The sequence below is a fragment of the Phoca vitulina genome, unplaced genomic scaffold (assembly GCF_004348235.1).
Source record: "Phoca vitulina isolate PV1807 unplaced genomic scaffold, GSC_HSeal_1.0 scaffold80, whole genome shotgun sequence".
NCBI classification, from domain to species: Eukaryota; Metazoa; Chordata; class Mammalia; order Carnivora; family Phocidae; genus Phoca; species Phoca vitulina.
The window spans coordinates 3,294,443-3,320,375 of NW_022589783.1; the positions used below are offsets into that span (position 1 = coordinate 3,294,443).

Here is a 25,933-nt window from a genome sequence, read left to right on the forward strand (position 1 = left end):
GACATCTAGGACACTCTTCACTGATTACTAGGGTGATGATGATGATGATGGTGATGGTGACCGTGATCACAACAGTATTAGCTGTCATTTACTACACGTTTACTGTGTATTAGACACCATGTGCGCTGGTATCTCCATCAACCCTGACAACAACCTTGTGGGTACTGTTGTTGCCCCAGTTTTCAGGACGAGTAAATGGAGGGTCTAGCAAGGCTAGCCAACGTGCCCAAGTCACAAAGCTAGTGAGTGGAGGAGCCCAACTTCTAGCCAGCTCTCTCCAATTCCATCCTTCATTGCTCTCCATTTCTGTGATTTCTCTCTCTCCATGGCAGCGACAGAGATGATAGAGCCCCGAGCATTTAATAGTAAGAACAGTCATCTGGATAGAGTCACTCACTTTATTTTAAGCTTACGTCATTGTATTTTGTTTCAATTTGACTTCAAGATGGAGAAGTTTGTCTTGATAAATTGAGTTGCTGAATCTATGACCAAACATCTCAACCACTGGCAAGTGGCTCCTAAATCACAACTTGACACGGAAGAGAGGTGAAGGCCAGGACCGCAGCAGGATTCACAACACAGGTTGTTCTGTTCTCCACTCGCAACAGGAAGAAAAGCTAGAGTTCCATCTTGGGTTCCATGAAAAAGAAATTTATTAATTTTTAAAAACATGAAACTGTTTTGGTATGAAATAGCAAACACTGTTTAATGCACAGGTCCCATTTTCCTGGTGGAATTCAGTCGTTTCTTAGAAATAGGACTGACTGAGTCCTTCTGACAAACTTGAAGGAAAATGAATCATGCTCTTGGGATTCAGTTTGAAGAGAAAAATCCAATTCTCTAAACAGAGCTATGATTGCAAAACTCAAATTATGTAAACGGGGTGCTCTGATTCAGTGGCTCATGGTTGACTTCAGCTGGGGAGGAGAAAACCCTAACTACTTTTCAAAGCACCGTGTGACGTGAGCATTCATTTTGCTTTCTGACATGGAAGAAGAATTTCTGGAAAAAAATGTACGCTTCTGCTAACATGCCAGCATTATCTTCTGAATCTTCTAACATGGGTTAGATCCCATTGCTTTCCTCAGCGGCTCCTCTCATTCATTCTAGAAAGTGGCACAGCCATTAGGAACAGTCTCTATCACCAAGTCTAATGTGGCTGCCCTTAAATGTGTGTCCCCGAGAAAAACAGCAACAGGGTTTCTTTCCTCTCTTATACAAGAAGGTGATTTGAGTCACACAAGGGAGGTGTCGTGGGTTAACTGTGTCCCCCTAAAAGAGATGTTGCAGTCCTAACCCCAGTACCTGTGAATGTGACCTTATCTGGAAATAGGGCCTTTGTAAATGTAATCAGGTTTAAGATGAAGTTGACTGGAGTGGGGTGGGTCCTTACCCATGGTTGGTGTCCTTACAAGGAGAGGGAAATTGGGGTCCAGGGACACAGGAAGAAGACCACATGCCTCTGGAGGCAGAGATTCGGGTGGTGCATCTACAAGCCAGGATCACCAAGGATTTCTGGCAGCACGAGAAGCTAGGGAGAGGCACAGAACAGGTCCCTTCTTGGAGCCTCCAGCAGGGTTAACCACGCAAACAACTTGCTTTCAGACTTCTGGTCCCCAGAACTGTGAGAGAGTACATTTCTGTTGCTCTAAGCCCACCCAGCTGGTAGTAATGCTACGGCAGTTCCAGGAAACGAATACAGAAAGTGAGTACTTTTTCCCTCAAACATAACACTGGGGTCATCTAAGATGGGAAGGTCATGTCCCAGCTCTGCGGGGGACGCAGCCAGGCTTCTGAGCTGCTGGCCCAGGACAGATGAGGAATCAGTGATAGTTCCCGTCACACATACTGGTCTGAGCATGAATCCACAGCCATGTCCACACTGCTTGGGTTAGCTCATCCAAAGGGCTGATAAAAACCAACCCTTACCCAGAGAAAGCTCTGGGGAAGGGATAGGCATTCGCTGAGCCATCAAAGACAAAGCACAGAAGTGTGAGACAGTATGTTCAGTGCAGGGAGCTCTAAGATCTCTTTGTGTTAGAGTAGAAATTGCAAGGAATCAGAAATGGGAATAGAAACACCAAATATAAGGAATGTGCTTTTCAAATTGTGAAGAGCTGAGCAAATATTAGGTATTTCCATCATCACCCTTCTTAGTGGGTCAGTGAGAAGACAAGTAAGTGTGCAAATCAAAAGCTTATTGATATTTCCTGGAAAATCATTATAAAGTGTTACATCATAACACAGTATTTTGGATGCATCTAGCTTCAATGCCAGACCCTAGAGATCTGGAAAGAAATCTAAACATCTATACATTAAATATATGGGCGAATTTCCACAAGGTTCTACAGCATCTGGTTTACAGGTGTTCCTCACACCAGCATTCAGTGACCATCTGAAACCCATGTCTTATAGACAGAAATACTGGCACATGTAGGGGGGGCCTCGCTCGGTAAGGAGTGGGTGTAAGCATTGCAAACATGAGTCTTTCCTCACCTACGCTATTTTAACCTATTGTGTGCAAAAGTATAAAAATAACGTATGCCTTTTAAAATTTTTACATCATAAAAATTAAGAATTTAAGAATTACAGGGGTGCCTGGGTGGCTCGGTTGGTTAAGCATCTGCCTTTGGCTCAGGTCATGATCTCGGGGTCCTGGGATGGAGCCAGAGTTCGGGGGGAGGGGTCCCTGCTCAGCGGGGAGCCTGCTTCTCCCTCCACCCCCTCCACTTGTGTGCATGCGTGCTCTCTAATAAATAAAATCTTAAAAAATTATACGGAAATACAGAAATGACAAGCCTTGAGAAAGCACAGACTATAAACGTTAAGAAGTGTTGGAGAGACAGCACAGGATGATGAGACTAAGTTAGTGTGATGATGAGGGAGGAGATCACCGCATGCCAGGGGAAGGACCACACGCCAAAGGGCGAGTTACACAGCCGCACTCCCTGCAGACAGCTGACGGCGCCAGTCAGCTGGGATCCAGTTACCACGCCAAGCACCCTCCTGTAAGTTAAGGGGACAGGGCCACAGCAGATGAACTCACCAAAACCCCTCATAATGGAAGGTGCATAGACAGGCAGAGGCGTTTATATGGGGGTGTTGCAATTTTGCGACCTTGCAGCCGCTCGCATGATCCCCAACCCCACCGACCCCCCCGCGTGACGGCCCGAGGCTGCGCTGAGTGGGCATCTGTCTTGGCTGGTTGCTGTCCACCCTGTCCTGGTTCTAAGTAAGTCCTTGGGCTACCACTTCCTCCGCTGTCCATACTGAACTGTTCACAGCTCCCTGTGGACGGGCCGAGCAGCTGTGAACGTGAAGCATTCCCCGATCTCCCCTCCCCTAATTCACAGAGAATCCACTAATGTCATCATGTTTTTCTTCAGCCCAAATGGGGAGGATTCTTTGTTGGTGGTGCTGTTCTGGCTGCGTCTCAGAGGCCACGTTAATCTACCCAGTGCTGCAGGAGCAGAGAAGGAAAGCCTCTCGAGCCGGGGGTGGGGACATTATTTTGGTCAGAGGCTTATAGGAGTCTCCAGAGTAGCTTTGGGGTGTGAAAGAAATAGACAGGGGATGAAGTTTAATGAATGCTACTGTGGGCTACACATATGGGCCTACTTTAATCTCTGCTGAGAAACATGGGGGTAAATAGAATTATTGAGACTTAATTTTGGTTGTTAAATGGGACTTCTTAAATGCAAGCCTCTGCTGGACAGGTGGGGGCTCCCAGGCTGAGTGGGGGGATCCTCCATACAAGTCAGCACTCTGCTGGACGGATGGGGGCTCCCAGGCTGTGGGGGACCTGCCGTGTGATCTCAGCACTTCTAGACGGATGGGGGCCCCCAGGCCTAGTGGGGACCCTCCACATGATCTCTAAGCCCTTATGGTTGGATCTAGGCTCACAGGCTGGGGGTGGGGTGGGCACGCTCCATGCGATCTCAGTGCTCAGCTGGACAGATGGGGCCTCCCAGGCTGTGAGGGGACCCTCCACGCGATCTCAGTGCACCCCCATGCCCCTCTCATGCTGCACCCTCCCCACTACAGTGCACTTCACGCTCTGAATCCCACCCTCGCCTTCATTTGAGGTGCCACCTCATCCGTGAGCCTACCCTTGCTTCTTCGTCCCCAACACAACCCCCAAGCAATCAGACTCTTGGACAGCGTAATCACTCTCTTCGGGAGCTTCACCCCGTGGCAATTACCAGCAATGCTGGTGGGGGACACCGGAGGCAGGACCCGGATTAGCTCTCACGGCCGCTAAGTCTCCCTCACCCCGCCTGAGGCCCAAGGGTTTGCTGCTGTAGGCTTTGTACACTTAAGTTTTTTTAGAAAATCCCTTTTTAAAAATGAGGTTTTGATTAGGTTTTGGGGGCAAGGTTAATTTGGGAATTCGAGTTACTTTAGCCAGAAAATAGGTTAATATAAAAAAAATATTTACAGAGAAATTTTGTAGACAAGGGGCTAGTTTATGCTGATGTTAACATAAGGCAACACGCTAAATATTTAAATGGATTTTAAATGACGGATCCTTGTCTGGGACGTTCTTTTTTAAGTTCACTTCGATCTCTCCCTTCTGCATTTTGTTAGGACGCTTCTCCTCCTGGAGACGAGACTACGGATGTCTGATTTCGTGGCTCCAGTCAGGCTGCTGTCTCAGGTCCTGGCGGGCCGGCTTGCCACTTTCCCATCTCTGCCACATAAACCTCCACATTTCCCCAAGTTGTAAGCTCCTAAAGATCCTGCCATGGGGTGGCAGGAGTCGCTGGCCTGGCAACCAGGAGACCTTGATACACCCGACTTCCCGTGGAGTTTGGTAATAACCTTCGAGGGGCCAAGGCGGGGCTAAAGTTGTATTTCAGAGGCCCCCCCCCCACACCGTTTGTCTCCCCATTATCTTGGGAGAATGTCTGGGGCTGAGCCTGTGGTGGTCAGGGGGCTGAGTCGTCCTGTTGTATGGCTTCTCAAGACTTTGGAAGACACTCATAAAAAGAGGGTGAGGTCGTGCCCTGGTGAGCACCTGGCAGAGGCTAACGAGACCACGCTCCAGCAAAAATTCTCCATTCTCCACCCACAACTCGCAGGACTGAATTGCTCCCGGCCTGGTCAGTCCCATCTGCGGCACGGTCTCATCCTCTGAGGCGATCTCAGTGGCTCTTCTTTGACATATACTTTGTAACAACCATGTTGATTAGCACTTACGTCTTCATGGGTTCATACCTTATCTTTCTAGCACAGGAGAACAAGATGCAAAGATACTGGTTTGTCCACTGTGGGACATGGCTACCATTCTGTGTATGCTGACCGGTGTGATTGGGAACTTTCTGGGATAAATCATCCGTGAATTAGGTCACAGGAGAATAATTTTTTTCCTGTCTGAGGCTGTTTTCTATCACCTCCATCCTTAAATATGCTTGAGAAGTTGATCTTTGAAATTCCTTTATTGCCTTTCTACATGGCCTGCGTTCATCAAGGTGTGAGATACTCACTCACCCACTTCCCAGGACTGTGTGTGGAAAATGCTGATGAACTTTAGGATTAACAGCGTGCAAACACTGGGATGGGCCGTGGACCATGAGGGAAGGCGTAAGACCCACCGAGAGGTGGTGCCGAGACCTGCTGGTGGGAGCCCGGCCCGGCGTCCGGGCAGAGCCCCTGTTCTGGGACACGCTTCCACCGCTGGCCAGCACTGCACCTGCTGGCGGCCCCCATGCCAGCGACCGGGCAGGACTCCCCCTGCCCGTTCTGGGACCCGCTCCCGCCGCCGCCGCCTCCCCTGCGCACCGTCGCTGTGCGGGCCTGCCGCGCCCCGCTTACCTTCACACTTGAGCAGGAAGAAGTCTGCGCTGTGGCTGAAGGACGCGCTGAAGTACGTGCAGTTCTCCACCAGGTCACAGGACAGGCACTGCCTGTTGAAGGTGCCCACCGTGCTGGCGCTGGAGGGGCAGAGACGGGGGGCCGTGAGCCCAGGCGGCGGGGACCAGGCGCCGCGGACAAGGCGCAGACCCCAGCCCGGCTGCAGGGCTCCCCACGCGCGGCGGAGTCCCTGACGCTGCGCCTGCGCCTGCGCACTGGGCCTCTGCATCGTCTCCCTGGGAACGCGCCGGAACGCGCCGGAACGCGCCGGAACGCTCCGCTCTGCGTCCAGCTTCCTGCCCGGCGGGCGCCCCAGCTCCGAAGAGCTCAGCTCGCAGCACTTCTGCTCTCCGGGGGCGCGCTCTCCGGTGCGCACTGGCTCACCCGCGCGTTCATCAGGCCCGGGCGCCCCCACTGTGGGGGGGGGGGCACAGTGCTCGGCCCCAGGCCCTTTGGAGAGGAGGAGATGGCTTCCCGGATCTCTGGATTGTCTCCGAGGGCCTAGCGCTGGCGCACGGCACGTCAGGAACCCCGGGAACCCCCGAGACGCGGGCTGAATTGAACTCTGGCCGTTCCGAGCGGGATCTCCCGCAGAGTCGCACCGAGAGCTGGTGCTCCTCACTCGGTGGGGCCGGGGGAGCAGGAACCCCGGGACCACGCTCAGCAAGCACAATTTCACGTCAAGAAGGCCTGAAATGTGTTTCCAAAAATGAAGATACCGAGGAGTCTTTGCACACACCTGGAGGGAGTTCCTGCCTGAGCATCTTGCAGGGGAAGGGTCAACTCTGACCCCAGGCCCCACCGGCAACCTGTCTACAGGGGCTGATCCTTCGTGCCAGACAGAAGAGGGCCTTCTAGCCTATGTATACGGTAGAGGAGAAGGTAGGCGGTCTGCCTTGATCGCCTTCCGTCCTGTGGGGGGCAGGACCGATCTAAGTTATCCTGGCAGACCCGCACGGCTACACGGAGAAGCCAGCCTGTGACCCATGGGTTTGCCAGTTTTCCTCCCTCCAAAAGGATTCCCCTGAGCCCGGCTTTTACACTCTCAGCATATGCACCGGCGGGTGGGAGAGGCTGCTGGTCCACCTGATGGGCTTCTCCAGTGTCCCCGCCACTGGGAGGGAAGCCAGGCTTTGGCTCCATCCAGACCGTGAGTCACCCTCTCTGGCCCTCAGGTCCACAAGGGGCGGCTGGTGTGCATGTAGGCCACCACCCGCTGCTACCTCCTTCTAGTCTGGAAAACATCGAGCAAGTAAAAGTTGCCCTATTTCCACCTCTGGTGACCCCGTCTCAGAGCCCGACACCTGCTCTGGGGAGAACAGTCACTGGGGCGACACTGAGGAGGGACCGACCCTGGGAGAAGTCTCCTTTCCAGGATTCGGATGTCACCCCCTCTGCCTTCTCTGAGGTTACGGAACTGACCGGGGTCACAGCGGGTCGGCCACGATGCGGGGTCGGTAGAGCTGGCCTCCGGCAAACACCCTACCAGACCTGCCTCCGACCAAACCCACTGAGAACGAGCGCCCCAAATCATCCTTGGACAACAGTGAGAAGGAAAGACCGTCGGTTATCAACACGAGAAAGTGAGTCGGGGGAGCTCGTTTGACAGAAGCAGAAAAAGAAAAGCTTCACATGCGGTGGTCTCCGCAATTCTTGCTCACGGTCTCTGGACATTACAGGGTTGCCCTGTGAGGGGTTTGCCCGGCGCCTCCCCTGGTGCCCTGCGGCCAAGCCGAGGACCTCCTGGGTCGGTGCCCACGTACCTGTAGAGCTGTCTCCTCCTCGGCAGGTCTTCTGTGCTCAGGAAGTAGCTGCAAAGACCAGCAGGTGCACAGGGATCAGTGGGCTCCAGGGCAGGCTTGCCTTCCACCGCCAGGCTCTGCCTGCGCTTCCCGGGGACTTCTGTTGGTGCATGGGGACAGGCCCGACTCTCCTGCTCAGGCCCAGCCCCACGTGTGCGGGCGGGGAAAGCCACGAGCCACACACCCGGGGGCGGGGGCAGGGGGGCGGGCTGTGCCGGGGGTGAGGATGGTGACGCGTGTCCCTGGACTCAGATGCGGGAATTTCTCTACAAGATTGGTAGCCTCCTGGAGGGCCAGGACCCAGCCAGGTAATCTCATAAAGCCTGAGGCAACGACGCCGGAGGAGTGGTGTTCACCTGCCACGTGGAGTGCGGGCGGGAGCCTGGACTCTGGTCACAGGATCAGGGAGGAGGAGCGGCATCCCGGCCTGGCCTCCGCCATCTGAGCTGAGCCCTAGCTCCCCCGTTACCGTCTGAATCATCGGAATCACCTGGGGTCAGTGACTTAACTTCTCATTGTTTCTGCTTGCTGGTTTTTGGACAGGGGACCCTGTAACGGAGCCCGTGGGACTGCTGTGCGGAATGAGAGGGTGCTCCCGGGGCACCTTGCACACCGCCTGGAACGCGCAAACCGCACACCGCAGGCCTGCTGCGACCGCCACCCGTTTCTCCCCGCAGGTCTGGCCGCTCAGCTCCCCCTGCTCAGTGTCTTGCAACTTTGGAAGTGGGGCCCTCGAGACACTGGACCTAGGGAGTCCCGTGTGACTGAGAGGAAGGGCCCGTCTTGCAGCGCTGGCCCGGGCCCTGGGGCTGGAGGCCTGCCCACCGCCGCGGCCGGCCCTACTCACATCTTATTCCGCTTCTCGTCGTAGGCCAGGATCTTGGTCACGTCCCAGTCCCCGGAGGTGATGGACTGTATGTTGTCATTACTGCTGTTAGGCTGGAGCACCAGACGGTACATGGGGGAGCTGGCGAGCCCCACCCGCGCCTTGTTCCTAACCCAGGAGCCCCGCACCACGGGGGGTGCCGTGGGGGTGCCGTCTGCCCCCGCCTGGGGCCAGCCCGTCCACCGAGCCTCCGCTCACCACCCCGGGCCCCAGCCCTCTCCCCTTCTCTGAACGTCAGCAACACAGGGACTGGCAGAGTCCGCGTCCGTGGAACCCGCCACCCGCTCCCCCGACAGCCAGTGCCTCCAGCCGCAGCACACGTGTCTCCCGAGACACGAATGCTGCGTAGGCGGCCGATGCCGTTCTTTACAGTGTGTGATCCCGCTACTGGAGTCTCTGCCATAGGGAGACTGGGAGGGAGGAGAGAGAGAAATGTGGGGAAGGGAATGAAACGGGGCAAGGAAACGGAGGAGAAAGGAAGTGGGGAGGGAGGGAGGGAGGAGACATGTCTGCCATTCTCTGCCATCGTGTACAAGGATGGCTTGAAGCCGTTTTACGGAGTGTTGCACTCTCTCGCCCTGAGTGCCTCACAGAGTAGAATAATTATGACAATAAACTCTAAGGGAGGGATGCATGACCCTCTCGGCAGGAACGGTGTGCTCTGGAATGGGGTGTGGAGGGGCCGGTGTGAGGCACAGAGGATGGCAGGTGCTGGGGAGGCAGGTGGGAATCGGATGCTGAGTAAGTCAGGTGGGGCCCGTGGGGGTCTTGGGAGCAGGGAGAGCCTGCGGGGAGCAGGGGAGTCTGGATGGCAGTGGGGGCCCTGCGACAGAGGGTAAGGGGACAGCCCAGCGGGTGGGGAGGAAGGGTGGAGGGCACAGAATCGTCAATCAAAGCCGTAGACCTGAGTCCTCGGGTCCCATAGTCTCCTGTCACACTGTCAGAAGTGCCATCGTTGAGCGATCTTTGAGCCATAATAGGAAGGGCCAACGCGACCCACTGCTCTGAGCAGGACCCCTGGACTTTGCGAGCCCCATTCTGCCCCACCTTCGGGAACCTACCTTCCAGTTCCCGAACCTGGGGCTCGCTCCGGGGCCCTTGCAGATGACAAGAGCGCCCAGAGCGGTCACCACAAGTGGCTGTCACCAGCACAGCAAAGAGTTTTAGAAACGGTCAAGATTACCTGGGATGATGACACGGTGATGTGATAGAATTTTCCTTGTCCCCCCTGTGGGATGGCTCGGACAAAGAAGAACTTTCGGCCATCCTTGGAGAACACCGGTTCTTCATTCTGTGGATGAAAGCAAAGGATGCAGTCTATAAAAAGGCTTCATTTTGAAGAGGTTGACCATGACAAAATACATTTTGAGATCCATTTTCTATGTAATTTCTAATGAGAGATCCGGTGGGAAGAATAAACGGTGGGTGGGGCCTTTCCTCTCCTTGGGACTCACGAGTCAAACCTATCTTCTAGGAGAAGAGGAAGATTGAGGAATTAAGCAGAGACAGAGAAAGACATCCTTCGTTAGAGAAGCATCCATAGAGTGGACTTGTGTGCGCACAGGCTGACGGGACAGAATCGGCCGTGGGTGCGGGAAGCTCAGTGAAAGCCCAGCGCAGGGCAGGGCGGACTCCTGGGTGGGGAGGGGATTTATCATCCATCGTGAAGAACGTGGTTCTGAACACTCACAAATCTGATTTTGCCTAAACATGAATTCTACACGTTCGGTCCTGTCTTTTGTTCTTTTATTTCGTAAAACCCGTCTCACACCAAATAGCCCACCAGGGAGACAAGTAAAAAGAGAAAGAAACAGCAAACAAGGACAAATTTCGCACATTCTAAGATGCAGGTACAGGGAACAGTCCTTTCAGGGACCTCTAACACACACAGGCATGTGCTGGGATCCGCACATTTCTTTCCCTGGAAAGAAATCAGCATTCCCAGCTCTCCCTGGGGGAAGGAAGTCCAGGCTGGATTCAAAGCCGAGACCTGCAGCGTGTTGCCCTCATCTCTGTGTGGCACCCCAACGCCGAGCAGTCACGGCTCAGCCCCGCCGGCCCCAGGGTCCGGCTAATGCCTCGTTGGGGAAAAGGCATTTGTTATGGCGGCACCTCGGCATCTCTGGAGCTCCAGCCTGGAAGTTTCCATCCATGAACTCCAATTAGTTGGCTACGATATATATTTTCTGATTCAAGGAGCTCCACGCTAATGCGGGCTGAGAACAAATGGTAAATAAGCCCCAGCTGGTGCCAGGAGCACACATTTCCCTGCAATGAGTGAATGCGTACCCGCAAATGCGATGCGCCCAGAGAAATAAACTAACATGTGATTAAAATGACATTTAATCTTCATGAATATTTGCAATAAAATGAAACCTTTAATCTGCAAATATTTATTTTTCTATTTAGAGCTGGCAGCGTGGTATTTAAAAGCAGAGGGAATGGGAAAGCGAGCGGTGACTTTGGCTTTTTAAATGTCCTTCTATTTGCCAACTGTGGGACGGATACTGCAATATTGCCTCGGTTTTCTGGGGGAAATGTTTGCACTTTTGGCAGAGAAAAATACTCTGAATGAAGGTAATAAATAATTAATTTTGGCCAGATGCTTTGCTGTTACACTGAGAAGGCCCTCATCATTTTGATGTCATCTTTACACTGATGAGGGAGGGCTCTGCACCAGCCCCGAGCCTCTCGGAGACCTGGTTTCTTGGGCAGTAAATGTATTCTCGGTGAGAAAGTGCAATGGTTGTTGAGGAGGGGATCCAGATGTTAATCCTGCTTCTGACTCTCCTGGGTTTTGGGGGAAGTGTTCTAGTCTCTCTGCGTTAACAGGGAGTCTCTCGTGCACCAGGCCTAAGTCTCTCCACGCCACTCGCAGCAGATCAGTGAAGAAGGAGATTCGTCGTGAGTTATCTGTATCGTGTTTGCCAATTCCTTCCAGAGAGTGGTTCAGATACACTCACCTTGCCCAATCTCCCAGCCTGGATTCTGAAATCACAAAACCAAAATTCTGGTAAAAGAAGAAAGACTGTCAGATGTTGGCCCATAGGCCAACCCTTCAACCAGAGGATGGGTTCTGGGACTCTACACTAAATCCCCATGGATCTGCATCAGGATGACACTGCAAGGTCATGGCTGGTGGTGATGGAATATGTGTGTGTGTGTGGGGGGGCTGCCTATTCTTCTGGAATATTCCTAGAAGAGAGAGAACTGGGTAGACCTCCACCTGTGGGACACACACACACTCGTCTCCTTTTGTTGGCTCATGGAGATCCCCGTGGGGTCCATGCAGCGGCCTCAGGAAGGACAGGGGAGGAAAAGAGAGGGGATGGAGGCTCAGGTCTGCTCCAGCCCACCCCTGTTTGCCTGGCAGCCAGGGATCAGAAGACCGTTGATCCAAGCAGACTGGGTCTCCCGATGTCGATGGGACATCCCACACTCTGTTCTCTCCAGGATACCGTGCCCTGCTTGGTGAGCAGACAGCCGTCAGCCTTGAACACATTCCTAACTCACCCTCCAGAACCTCACAGTATCTTGAGGGATTCGGAAAGGCTACAGATTGAAAGCCAGGGTCCATCAATTCCTTTAGGAAACATCTCTTTGAAAGGAATGTCATGAGAAACTGTTGAAACTGGATTTTCCTAATGCCCCCAGAGCTGTGTGTTAGTGATGCCTGAGGCGTGGTACCCACAGAAATCAGGGCCTCCCCACGCTCGCCGGACCAGACCCGGGGATGCACCAGCTTGGAGGAAGCAATTCCTTTATGGGATGTGCCATCTTCCACTCAAAACGGCATGACGTGGTTTCCAATGGCTGTTTTAAAAACGATAGCTGTTTCCTCAGTAAGTGCCTTAAAGTCTACATTTTAGAAGTGCAATTCTTCATGCTACTTTTTAAGTGCTGACTTGATTTTGCTTGGGAAGATCTGGTTTCCTAAGTCACATCCGGGCTGTCTGTCTGGAGCGTGGATGGTGTTCCCAGGTGGCCACAAGACGCCATGTTGATAAATACAGAAACATCCCAGTGCCGACGGTGTCCCTGCAGCGCTGATGAAGAGGACAGCAAAGCAGCCCAGCCCTGCAGCCTCGGGACCACGAGGACCAGCCAGGATGGCAGGAGGACAGGGAAGCCGCCGTGCACCGAGCAGCGCCCCCACTCCCGGAGAATAACGCATCGCTGGGCTGCAGCGAGGAGCCCCTCGCTCGCCCCCTCCTACTCAGATACAGAAGCTGCCCCCGACTCCGGGGGTCCCGGCGCTGCCCCCCAGGTCACACTCTGTTTCCCTGCTCCAGCCCCGCTGACTGCTAACACTTGAACACATTTCCTACATATCTTAGGATTACTTCCGTTCGCCACAGGTTGGACTCATGTGCGCCTCTCATCTCCCTTTCTACCCCATGACTCTTTGAGAAATGCTCTAGTGGATTCATTTTTAAAAAAAGGTATTGGGATGAAATTCACATAAAACAAAACATTTTAATAAAAGTGAATAATTTAGTGGCACCTAGTACATTCACAAGGTCGTGCAACCAGCACCTCTCTGGTTCCAGCACATTTCCATCCCCTGGGATAGAACCCCAGGCCCTTGAAACTGTTCATCCCTGTGCCCCTCCCCAGCCCTGGCAGCCAGCAACAGCTCTGTCTGTGAACTCATCTATTCCTGACATTTCATGTTCACGGGATCACACAAAGGTGGCCCTTTTGTCCAGCTCCTATCCCTCCACGAATATTCTTAGCTGCACTGCTCAAGATGGCCAAACAGCAGAGACAACCCAAGTGCCCATCAACAGATAAACCAACTGTGGTCTATCCGTACAACAGAGCGTCACTGAGCCGAGAAAAGGAAGGATGTTCTCGAACCTGCTAGCCAGGGGCTCAGGAGAAGAGCCTGATTCTAGTGCCGTGCCTGGTATGATCCATAAGCACTGGTTGACCAGACGACCAGATAGATAATGCATTCTCTTCTGCTTCTTCCACGTCAACCTCCCTGATGTTCTGTCTGATGCATGTATATTTGATATCTGTGCTCATGTCACGAGTCCAGGGGGCCTTTGGGAACTTCCCAGCTCCCACCGCAGGGTTCTCAAGCCCTTGCCTGTTCTTGGTATCTTCTCGGCTTGGACTTGGCACCCAGACTTACATGCAGGGAACAAGAAGTGGGCACTTGGGCTAGTCCTCTTTCAGGTAAGACTGGCGAGGAGGAGTCTGAAAAGCAGCTGTGCCCACTTACAAGGCTGCCCCCCAGATTTAGTGAAGGGAGGTGGGGACCAACCGCCATTCCACATGGAGGAGGTGTCACCAGCGGTCCCTGACCCCGGTCGATCACGTCAGTAAAGATGGACGCCTGTGCCCGCTCCACCACGATTCCTGACCCTCCCCATCAATCCTCAGGCAGTTTTCATCCCAGGAGGCTGGACAGCAAGGAAGGAAACTTCTCAAACGTTCTCCCTTGTTCTTTGCTGGGATGTGCAGAGCAATGAGGACAGAAAACAGCAGTGCTGAGAGCTTTGCTGTATTGGGGCAGTTTGACCTGTTTTGTTGGGGCAGAGGGCGTCCCTGTCAGCCTCGCCCGACCTCCTCGAATCTCAAGCCCCCAGGGCCTGGCTAATGCGCATTTCTGACCTGCGTCGGGACGGGACACCCAGGGGTGGCTCTGAGGCCAGCTCCCCAGGAAGGCCCAGGCCACACGGCAGCGGGGCCGGCCTCACACGGGACACCCCAAGAGCACGCGGAGAGAAACGGACTACAAGCAGTCTCCTTCCCTCTGGCCGCGGTAGAGCAGACTGAGCAACTTCTCTGGACTCGTCACAATTCTCCAAAAGGCCGGCCCTCTAACTGAGCCCTGAGATCTCCCCACGGAAGATGTCACGACTATCTCCCCTGGCTCTGTGCTTCTCCGGTGGTGCTCGAGGCCACGGGGAGCAAGGGCAACATGGGCTGAGCCGCCCGCCGCCCCCCGGCGCAGGAAGCTGTGCGGCTCTGTGGGGCTCTGAAAACCTGGGAAGCCAGCGCGCTGGCGCATCTGGTGGCTGGCGCGGGCGGAGAGCGTGGGGACTCAGGCGTGGGGGAGTTACCTGTCTGTGGAGCCAGGCTTCGCTTTCATCCTCGTGTTTCTGAAATGAGATACGAGCATTAGAGAAAAGGATTGCATTTGCATGTTTCGTGTCTGTGAGCAGCAGTGCTTGAAGCCCCTCCACGGTGGCCGCGCAAGCAGACGGGGCTGTGGCCCGGGCAGGCGGCGTCCCGGCTCTCCACCGTGTCCCCGCTGCGGCTCGCAGCCCCGCACACGTGTCCCCGAACCAGGCAAACGCCCCTCGCCCCAGCAACGGGGACGTATCCATGGCGGGCAGGAGTCCCTTGAAGACGGTGCACGCCTACCCCTGGGGCCCTCCCTGTCCACGCAGGGGCCCACTTAAAGGCAAATCTCAGGTGCCACACTGTTGCAGGGACTTGCGTGTGTGTGTGTGCATGCGTGTGGACATTTCTCACATGTCCAGTTCGCAGCTCTGAAGAACAATCCTGGTAGCCCAAAACATTAAAAGGACTGAAAATGTATATGAAAAGTCAATCTCCCAGGACTGTGTGGAAAGATGCACAATGGAAGACAAAACGAAACAGAAAACACCAGCATGACGGCTATGCAAGAGGGGGGCCCTGCTCCCGGTGCTGGTCTGGCCTCCAGCTGCTGGAGGTGGGGGGTGGGGGTTCTTCTGTCCGTGGACCAGCGGCAGGAAGGGGCTGCTTTGCTGACATGCACAGGTCGGGGCACAGAAGAGACAAGTTGTGGATAACCAGCAATTCCCAGCTTCCTGGCCGCATGTCTACTCCTTCCCTTCTTCCCTTCCGTAAGCCCATCAGCATAACCCAGAATCTGCTCTTGATCCTATCGAGAAAGAGGCACATCCCTGACCCACGGGAAGACAGCAGATCCCTGAGCTCACCTCGATGCCGTGCTTGGTGTGGCCAGAGCGGCTTCAAGGCCCCCCAAGCCACAGCAAAGCTGCTCTGCAGGGGAATAAAAACGTGTGGTCCTAAAAGGAGTTTCTGAAACACCTGCCTGGATTGATTAATGGAGTTTAATTGATTTTTTTTTTTTTAACCTAGCACTAGGAGGTCGGTCTCTTAGGGCTCGACCTGGAGTGCGGAGATCCTGAGCCCACAGGGAGGAGGGTGTGCTTGCTGCTAGCTGGGGGGCAACGGCGGGGCCGTTCCCTTGCTCTGCCCAGTGGCCAGGCCTTGTTTGGATTTCCATTCTTTCTCGCTTCCTGTGCGTATTTTTCATTTTGTCTTCCCCACGTTCATTTGCCTTCTCTAACTTCACATTGAGTCAGCCTGAGGCCTCTAGGAACACTGCTGGCCTCAGCAGATGCCGGCCCACCCAGGCGCTGACCCACCCAGGCGCGCACGGGCTCGGGTCGGCGGGGGGACAGAGCCAACCAAAGGGGGAGGCCAGGCAGCAGTGCTGGCCCCACCTGGGTCCCAGGGCCTCAGGCCACCCCTTCCCCTCCCTGATGTCCACTGGAAAATGCGGGGAATGCTCGTCGTGAGACAGCAGTGGGCATAGGTAAAGGGGAGGAACACATCCATAGACTGCCGAGTGCGCACAGGTCCCAGGACGGGACTCCTTGGGTCGCTGGGTGGCTCAGCCGTGAGCTTTGCAGCAGTACACAATTCATCCACAAGGTGGCAGCAAAGCAGAGGCCCGCGGGCAGGTTCCCACGCGGTCTGTGCTCAGTGACGGAGCCCAAGCCCAACCTGCCCCTCCCCCACTGCCGCCTCCGCGGCTTCGGGCCATCGGTCCTTGACCCCGCCCCGTACCTTTGTGCAGACCCCAGTGGTGGCGTCGCAGAGGGTGAGGATGGACACGTTCTGCGCCCGGCTCAGCCAGTTGACGGCCACCTTGGTGCTGGTGGCCCACTTCACCATGGTGATGTAGTACTCCCTGAAAACACGCAAACACGGAATTACTGCTCTTGCCCGCGGACGCCAGCAGCCGGGCACATGCCAGCCCTGGACGCTGGGGCCAGAGGTGGGGGCGGGCCAGGGATGGACCAGCCGCGAGGCTCTGGAGTGGGGTTTCCCGACCATGTGCGTTCATGCTGAACTCTGCGGGGAAACTAAGTCACGAGGCGCGGAAGGGTGGCTCTGTCTGGGCTGCTCCCCGCGACACAGCGCGCTCGGCCCGACCACCCGCTGCCCGTCCCGGAGGCGGCCGTGCGTCGGTGCTGCCCGGGGGTTCGTAAGTCAGCCTGCGCCCAGGCTGACCTGCTGGCTTGGTTTTCCTGCCACAGCCCGGGGCAAACGCACACGTCCAGCTCCCTGGAGGCAGCGAGGAGGTCCCAGAGGGGCCGGCGGAGCGAGAACCGGGAGGGCCCTGGGGAGAGAGGCTCTCAGAGTGCGAGATGCCGGAAGAACACGCGGGCACGCCGAGGAAGGCTCTGTGTCGCTTTCCCTCCGGGGCGAAGCCAGAACCCCCAGGGACATTCGCCAGCTAATTAGGGAAATGGGTTCATGGCTCCGGGCTTCAGGCAGATTTCGTCTGATACTCGAGAGTCACACACCTGCTTTCACCCAAACCTGCAAATACCACAGTGTTCTAGGCTACCCCGTACTTAGCATGGGGGGCACTGGGGCTTCCGGTAAGTAATTCACCACCCAGAGCCCTTCTAACGCGGGATTTCTTTTTTTTTTTTTTTTTTAAGATTTTATTTGCAAGAGAGAGAATGAGAGACAGAGAGCACGAGAGGGAGGAGGGTCAGAGGGAGAAGCAGACTCCCCGCTGAGCAGGGAGCCCGATGTGGGACTCGATCCCGGGACTCCAGGATCATGACCTGAGCCGAAGGCAGTCGCTTAACCAACTGAGCCACCCAGGCGCCCCCTAACACGGGATTTCTAGGGAAAAAAAAAAAAAAATATATATATATATATATATATATACACCTTTAAGAGGAAGAAGAAAATACCAAAAATACAACGGTACAGAAAGACTACCCCTGGGTGAATTCCAAGAATGTTCTAGAGGCCAGCTAACCCTGTTCCGTCACCTACCCCATCTATATCTATAATGAGATCTATTGTTCAGAAGGATTACTTTGTGGTCTTACAAGATCCTTTATCACTAAAGACAGCAGCACATTCTCTAGACAATGACTAGCAAGCTGGAAAGGCACGCGAGTTCGCCCAATGATTACTTTTCAACAGAAAGGCCTAAATCACCAGGTGCTTTCAACTAAGCTTGGGTTAAGTAGGAGAGATTAAATTGCTGTGTCCTCTATTTCTCAAATCCACCTGTTAATCAAAACTCTAAATAACCTAAGTCAAGAGCTGACTCAGGCTGTCACCTCCCGCGTGGGGGTGGGGGAGGTCCTGGCTGCCCATCCAAGTCTTGGCCCACCTACTCGGGACGTGGCTGGTGAGGATGTCATTCAGGCATGATCCAACTTTTATGATTTTCAACCTTCTCAATTGCTGTGATTTTTGAAATAGGGCTGGATCTGCTCATACCATCTGCTCAGCGAGCCCCCAGGCCTCAGGGACCTGGGTCCGTGTGTGTACAGGATCTGCCTCTCACACAACACCGTCAGGCTCCTGCTCTGAAAAGCAGCGTGGCCTCTCAGCAAGTCCTCTGCGGATGCTGCCCTGCCCGAGGGCTCGGAGCCCATTTCTTTGATCGGCTCCCTGAATATTTGTAGGCACAAAAACATTTAGCTTGGCCCTTCAGAATAACTCAGGGTCTGGGCCCAGCCCTTGCTTCATGTATAATACTTCTTATTTTTAAATTACAACATAAACGATCCTTGGGTCCCTGCTCAGTAGATGCTAGAGACTGCTAGCTGGAGGGGCCACGGGGACGGATGCGAGCAAACTCCTGTCTTCCTTGACCGTGGGGCCTGTTGGATGCAGACATTCATATTGAGGGTGTGGTGTGGGAATTCACAGTGATGAGCAAACATATTTCATCTGGATAAAACCAAGGAGGAAAAAGTCAGATCTCGTGGAAGGACTAGTTTTTTTTTTTTTTTTTTTTTCCCATGGCCTTCACACTGGTTAGGGAGGACCCCTTTCTTGGAAACATTCACGAGTCCTATGTGTCTTTCTAGGTTTTATGGTGTTGTTTTGCACAATCTTCATATCGACCAAATAGAAGTCTTTCTTTTACTTTCCTAATTTGTGATCTGAGGCATGCTGTAGAAAAGAAGAAATAATTGCACGACAGATCAGGACAGTTAAACCTGGACCCACTTTGTTTAGTTGTGTAGACCTTGGCGGGGCCCCCGATGAAGGACAGGTGCAGCTCCCACCAGGGGTGGGTGCCCGCGGGCTTTGCTTCTACACCTTACTTCACATGCAACTTGAATCCTCAGGTCCTCATCTGCGTAATATGAATTTCAAACAAACTGATGGCACCCTTAGAGATTTTATGGTGATGAAATATAATGAACTCTTGAAACAATAAAAATTATTAAGGACTCCATAAAGATGACATAATATATCTCTGCATCAGCAGGTGGCACCGCTTCACTGTTGGGCGGTTGCTGGGCCTCCAGCCACGCTGCCGATGGTCACAACACTGGTCTCTTTCAGGACCTCACACCGATCTCATTACTCGTACGGCAACATCTCATCTCGAACCAACATTTCCTCATCCCGTGAACTGCATCAGTGACTGGGCTTCATGCCAAGTAAGTTCTGGCTATTTAAAAAATCAAGTCAAATTGCAAAGATAAAGCACGGTCAGGGATGGGCGATTTAAAAGGAGCGATGATCTCCAGAGCCTCACAGAGAAGTGACACTCTGGAAAGAAGGACACTCTTCCACTACGTAAGATTTGTATTGACACCATATGTTCGTGGAAAGGAAAATACAAACTTTACCCATTTCTGAAACTTTCCTTAAGAAGAATCCAGGAGTAGATAAGAAAGTTCTCTTGGTTCCTTACACACTTTCCATTTTCTCTAATTTCAAAGCTGTTGGTTACATGCAGGCTACGGGGCTGGGGGCAAGGACCGAGGCCAAGTCTGTCAGGCTACTCCTGGTGGTTTAGGGGGAAGGACTGATCGATTGTCCTGTTTCGGTGTTGACTGCACGGACACATGGGGATTTCCAGCACACAGTAGCATCCGGTTGGCAAATCTGAGGTAGCCTTTACCAACTTTGTGTCAATTTGCCTCTAAACCACAAAAAAAGACACAAAATCACAATACCCCTAAAAGTGAGTGTTGAAAATCTCCAGCAACCATGACACAGCTGGAGAAGCGTGAAACCATAAAACGGGCGGCCCAGCCCATGCTTCACTCTATGAGACGAGCAGCAGCCAGGTAGGAGAATATGATTCTCCTCCCCGGGAACTCATCCTTCCTCAGAAACCCTGACCTTGCACCACCCAGAAATTTGGGAAGTCAAACCTTTGCTACCTCAATGTTACAGAGGATCATGATTTTTCATAGACGCCTATTGACTTAGAATGTCAAAAATAAAAAAATTCTAAAGAAGGCGGAAGAAGACGCTCAAGTCTGCCCAGGGAGCACACCAGATGGAGAGGTTAGACTCTGTCTTCTGATTCCATCTGAGAGGTTCAAGCAGCCCCCAAAGTTCAGAGTCAAAAATAACCCTCCCGTGGCATCTGCTACGAGGTGTCAGGCATGCGTGGATGTCTCCTTCCTGGTGTGGAGAACGACAAAGGTCGTCATACAACACAGATGGAGGGAAGGGGGAATTATGCTGACAACATAAAAGCAGAACATATTGCGGCGCCTGGGTGGCTCAGTCGTTAAGCGTCTGCCTTCGGCTCAGGTCATGATCCCAGGGTCCTGGGATCGAGCCCCACATCGGGCTCTCTGCTCGGCGGGAAGCCTGCTTCTCCCTCTCCCACTCCCCCTGCTTGTGTTCCTGCTCTCGCTATCTCTCTGTCAAATAAATAAATAAATAAAATCTTTGAAGAAAAAAAAAAAGCAGAACATAACCCTAAGAATATAAGATGAGATGAAGAGGGGAGATGAAAGACTCTAGGGAAACCAAATCCAAAGGTGAGAGAAATTGGACTCAGAGAAACTGAGGAAAATTTGGGAAGTTCTCCCAGAAGGCAGAGGAAGGCGAAAGGAAGGAACAGAGACTGCCCTCCTGTCCGAGGCCGTCAGAGCTTCCTGCAGAGAAACCACAGTGATGGGGAGAGGAACCATCTCCCAAACTCAGAGACGAGACGGCGACGTGTGTACAACAGGATCTGAACGTGCAGGTGAGAAGGGTTTTCCATATTCCAGGGAAGTTAATAAAATGCCTAAATATGTTCTGATAGAATCTTTGAGTTCTAAGGAAAGAGAAATCTCACTATAACCTAGTAATAAGGAAATATGTTTTAACAAATGATCAAAATTTAGGCGGATATCAAATTTCTCTACTGTTCTAGGTTGAGGGGGTATTTAACATTTCGGTGTTTTTAATAAGCAGTATCTTCTACTTGAATATACTCTATACTGAAAAAAACTCAAAAGGCTCAAAATTAAAAGCTAGGCATGTACGAAGATAATCCCTAAAATAAATCATCCATAGGTAGTCCAAAACCACTATTAATTTGATTACAAATTTGAAGTAAATATCAGAAGTGATTATTAAGTGACAAAAACATTGTGAAATAAAAGAAATATTGGGTGATTATCTCATAGAATTATAAATATTTAGCAAGTTTTCAAAGCACATTAAAAACAAAAGGTAGCATAATATTCCATTGTATATATATATACCACATCTTCTTTATCCATTCATCTGTCGATGGACATCTTGGCTTTTTCCACAGTTTGGCTATTTTGGACATTGCTGCTATAAACATCGGGGTGCTGGTGCCCCTTCGGATCCCTACATTTGTATTTTTGGGGTAAATACCCAGTAGTGCAATTGCTGGGTCGTATGGTAGCTCTATTTTCAACTTTTTGAGGAACCTCCATACTGTTTTCCAGAGTGGCTGCACCAGCTTGCATTCCCACCAACAGTGTAGGAGGGTTCTCCTTTCTCTGCATCGCTGCCAACATCTGTCGTTTCTTGACTTGTTAATTTTAGCCATTCTGACTGGTGTGAGTTGATATCTCATTGAGGTTTTGATTTGGATTTCCCTGATGCCGAGCAATGTTGAGCACTTTATACAATGGAATATTATGCAGCCATCAAAAGGAATGAGATCTTGCCATTTGCAATGACGTGGATAGAACTGGAGGGTGTTATGCTGAGTGAAATAAGTCAATCAAAGAAAGACATGTATCATATGACGTCACTGATATGAGGAATTCTTAATCTCAGGAAACAAACTGAGGGTTGCTGGAGTGGTGGGGAGTGGGAGGGATGGAGTGGCTGGGTGATGGACACTGGGGAGGGTATGTGCTATGGTGAGCGCTGTGAATTGTGCAAGACCGTTGAATCTCACATCTGTACCTCTGAAACAAATAATACAATATATGTTTTAAAAAAAAAAAGAAAAAGAAGATAGCAGGAGGGGAAGAATGAAGGGGGGGAAATTGGAGGGGGAGACGAACCATGAGAGATGATGGACTCTGAGAAACAGACTGAGGGTTCTAGAGGGGAGGGGGTGGGAGGATGGGTTAGCCTGGTGATGGGTATTGAGGAGGGCATGTTCTGCATGGAGCACTGGGTGTTATACGTAAACAATGAATCATGGAACACTACATCAAAAACTAATGATGTTATGTACGGTGATTAACATAACAATAAAAAGGTAGCATACAGCACAATGATGAAACAGAAAGGACATTTAAGAGAAAGGAAGAAAAACATACCATGTTCCTGGAATGGGAAGCTAAATGTGGTTAAGTACTTTTCAAAATGACGATCCATCTGGGAAGGCCTGAACTGATTCTACTGAAGCTTCCCGAGGGCAGAGACCACATTACCTTATTCATTTCTGCATCTTCGGCCCCTGCAAGGTGCTTCACCCATGGTGAATACTGAATGTTTTTTAAAGGAATAAATTTAATTCTAACAGAAAGACCAATGGATTTCTTTGCTGAGAGGAGATCATCTAATAAAATATGTCAAAAACTAATGATGTATTATATGTTGGCTAACTGAACATAATAAAAAATAATTCTAAAGTTCACATATAAGAAGAAATGGACAAAAATAGCCAAGATAACAGGTTTTGAAAAGGAAGACTCGCAAGAGGGATTTATACCAAGAGTTGCCCATGAGAGACCAGGCTATATGTCATTTACTGATGGAACTGTCTTAAATCACAATGTTTTACCCAAGACCAGAATAGTTTATATAATAATTTAATATCTAATGAGAATGTCATCAGAAAAGAAGGTGACATACGATCCAGGAAACAGTGGCTCCAACCCAGGACAGCAGTGGGGGGGGGGGGTGTCCCAGGACAGTCTTGTCGCAGACGTGGTAGAGAATAATCACTCCACGCTGGGGTGTGCAGTGGAGGGTACTTGGGAAGATAGGTGTGGGGTAACGAGCAATGTAACAGAATACCTAATAGAGTTTGGGGGGCAAATAATGAGAATAAGATAAAATGGAATATTCCAAGTCAAAAATAAAACAACTTAAAACTCCAGGAAAAACAAAACACTGGACAAAAACGAGATGCAGTCACAGCTCTAGCATGAAAGACAATTACTTACGATGAAGTCAATGCTATTTATTGGTTTTAACTTCTTAGAATCAACTTAAAGATAAGTAAGGAGATTTAGATATGGTTACAGGACAGAAAGCAAATGCCATCAATCTCAATGATATAAATGTAAAAAAAAAGATGACAGAGTTTCTAGGGGACAGACAGGGACAGGAGAGGGACCTGGAGGAAAGGACAGGACCAATATCTTCATCTTTCAAACTGGGGAGTTATGAATTCTTAAGTTTATAAAGGTAAGTAACAGAGGAAATTAAAATGCACATATATGGAGAAGGTGGAAGGGCATAAGGGTGAGTGTGCCCATTTCTTGTCTATCATAAGAAAGAAACAAATTAATAATGCACAAATTAGTAAAAATAAATAATAAAATTAATATAAATTAATAAGATAACAAATTAAAAATAAAATATATAAACATATTATTTAGCAATAGGAGGGTTACTATCGGGAAAAACCATACAAGGAGTTAAAAATCATCTCCATCTGGGGGTGGGATGGGTAAGTGGGGAGGGACTGTTGTTCTTCCATAACCCCTTCTGCATGGTTTTACTTTGAAGCATTAATATGCAACACTTTGATTAAAAGGAAACACAAAGTTACAACTAAATAAAAGTTAAGAAAAAAAGCATGGAGCTGTCGAGAAACATGTTAGTGACCTGGACAAGGCTGAGTCTGTGGGCTACCACACGCGGGGACTTAGGGAGAGGTGCCCGCCCTCGGTGGGCATGTGGTCGAGGCTGCTCTGGGTGCTCCCGGCCACACTGAGTTTGTAAGAATGAGATTTTTTTTTTTTTAAGCTACTGAAGAATTGACATTACAAGAAAAGTGGGCAGGAGAGGGCAAATCAGCCACAGAACACTTCCATTAATTAATTACCTTGACAAGTCAATGAAAATCTAAGCACACACAAAAGTGGTGAGATCAGATGGATGGGCAGCACACTGAGTGAGCAGACTGTGCCAGGGAGAAGGTGCTGTGAGGTCTGATGGTCTTTCAGCCTCTGCAGTAAACCACGGAGTGTTTCTCTTTTTGTCCAGCGAGGTGGTCAGGCGGTGAGTGTGGCTGGAGCAGGGAGGGTCCAGCTCGTGGCTGAAATGAGCACTGCCCAGGGCGGCTGGCCCGCACCCCGGGACACACGCGGGCTTCGCAGGTATTCTCAATGGTGGCCAAGATCTCAGCTGAATTTTTCACCAAACAGAACAGTTTCTTATTTCTTTTCTTTTTCCTTTTTTTCTTTCTTTTTTTTTAACCAAACAGAACGGTTTCAGTTGGAACCTACATAAACAAACTGAATACACATTTTGTCCTCTGTCCTTTTCAAGAAAGAAAAAATAAAAGGATCAAGTATCTTGGAGAAGGTTTCCTTCTTTTAAAACCATACTCAAGGGCTATTGCTCTGATGTGCTGAATTTTCTTGAGATGCTCCTGTGATTTCTGAGTTTTACAGCAGGGGGCCTCTGCGAGGCTGTCCTCGGGCAGGCGGCCCTACAGCTGCGGCTGGGGCCAGCCTGGGGGCCCTGTTGACTTGTGTCCTAGGTCGGTCCCTCTCAAGGCCCTCTTCCCCGGAGAATGGCTTTTGCTCCCAGTGTGTTTTCGCTGTGCTCCCTCGGCGGAGGCGCTGTGGGCGCTCGGGTGGGCACCGTTTACCCCCCTCCCTCTCCCCAGGCAGGGACTTCCGCACCGGGAACGTGTAGCTCCCAGGCCGTGCAGCACCAGGAACCCCCGGGCCCACATTCCCCAGACTGGAAGTCCCAGACAGCCTGCTTTTGCTCTTGGAGTCTGCGGGCGTCTCTGGCCCTACTACAGATGCTGAAAACACAGGCGGGAAGAGAGTCCCCGAACCCAGCATCCTCCACCAGGCCACATCCACCCCTCCTTCCTCGAACCTTTCCCGGCACCTGCGATTTGTGCCATCTTGTCTCAGATCATCATGCAGTACCAATTCTTTGTGACCCATTAGCCGGGCTGGGAGCTCCTTGAAGCAATGAGCAAAGTCATGATCCAGGACCCAGGCTCGGGTACCTACAGAGGAAACCCATATAATTCTTACAGCTTGAGTCACACTGTCTCTCGAGGGGAGAGTGGGGGGAAGTGCCTGAGGAGAACCTAGAGGGACTTGAGAGTGGGAAGGACCTCAGTGTCAATGAAGCGATCAGTAGTTAGAGTCGGCCACGCCCCTGGGAGCTGCCGATGCCCCCAGCAGTGAAGGCAAGTAGAGGAATGATGTGACCAGTGTATGATGGGACAGATGTGGCTACAGAGAGCCCTGAGTCCCCTTGACCATGGCCTCTCCACGGGGCCTGTCTGTGTGGGTGCAGGTGATGCATCCGTGGTCGTACATCGACCTCGCTGTGATCGCTGTACTCATCCCATTGCCGCTGGGAAGGAAGCGTGGACAGAGACGGGGGAGCCTGTGTCCACGGTCCTGTACACACTGACTCGGGGTTGCAGAACACGCCCCCTGCGGCCACCGCACTCGGGGAGGTTGCCCCCTCCCCCAGGGACAGCAGCAGACAGTAATGATGGCAGGATCAGCCCAAGTCTCTGCCACAGGGGACAGAGGCCGTGGCAGAGACTGTCTCTGTACCCATGCCTGATTATCAAAGTCAGCAGTCCTCCAAGTGTGGTCCCCGACCAGCAGCACCTGGGAAGGTTGGAAATACACATTTGCAGGCCCACCCCAGACCCACTGAATCCAAAACTCTGTGGGTGGGGCCGCAAGGTATGGTTGGATGAGGCCCCAGG

At 51.8% G+C, this 25,933-nt stretch overlaps 1 protein-coding gene across 5 annotated transcripts in view; it reads right to left on the reverse strand.

Moving 5' to 3' along the window:
* Positions 1-25,933, reverse strand: part of DPP6 (dipeptidyl peptidase like 6) — a 905,150-nt gene that overhangs the window by 62,789 nt on the left and 816,428 nt on the right. For 4 of the 5 annotated variants that reach the window (XM_032394354.1, XM_032394353.1, XM_032394351.1 and 1 more), the window contains exons 11-16: positions 16,360-16,483; positions 14,616-14,654; positions 9,725-9,832; positions 8,503-8,594; positions 7,617-7,664; positions 5,815-5,933 (exon numbers count right to left, since the gene is read on the reverse strand). In XM_032394354.1, the coding sequence (XP_032250245.1) occupies positions 5,815-5,933; positions 7,617-7,664; positions 8,503-8,594; positions 9,725-9,832; positions 14,616-14,654; positions 16,360-16,483 (530 nt within the window). The remainder of the gene's footprint in view (positions 1-5,814; positions 5,934-7,616; positions 7,665-8,502; positions 8,595-9,724; positions 9,833-14,615; positions 14,655-16,359; positions 16,484-25,933) is intronic. The other variant, XM_032394352.1, reaches the window with a different exon arrangement.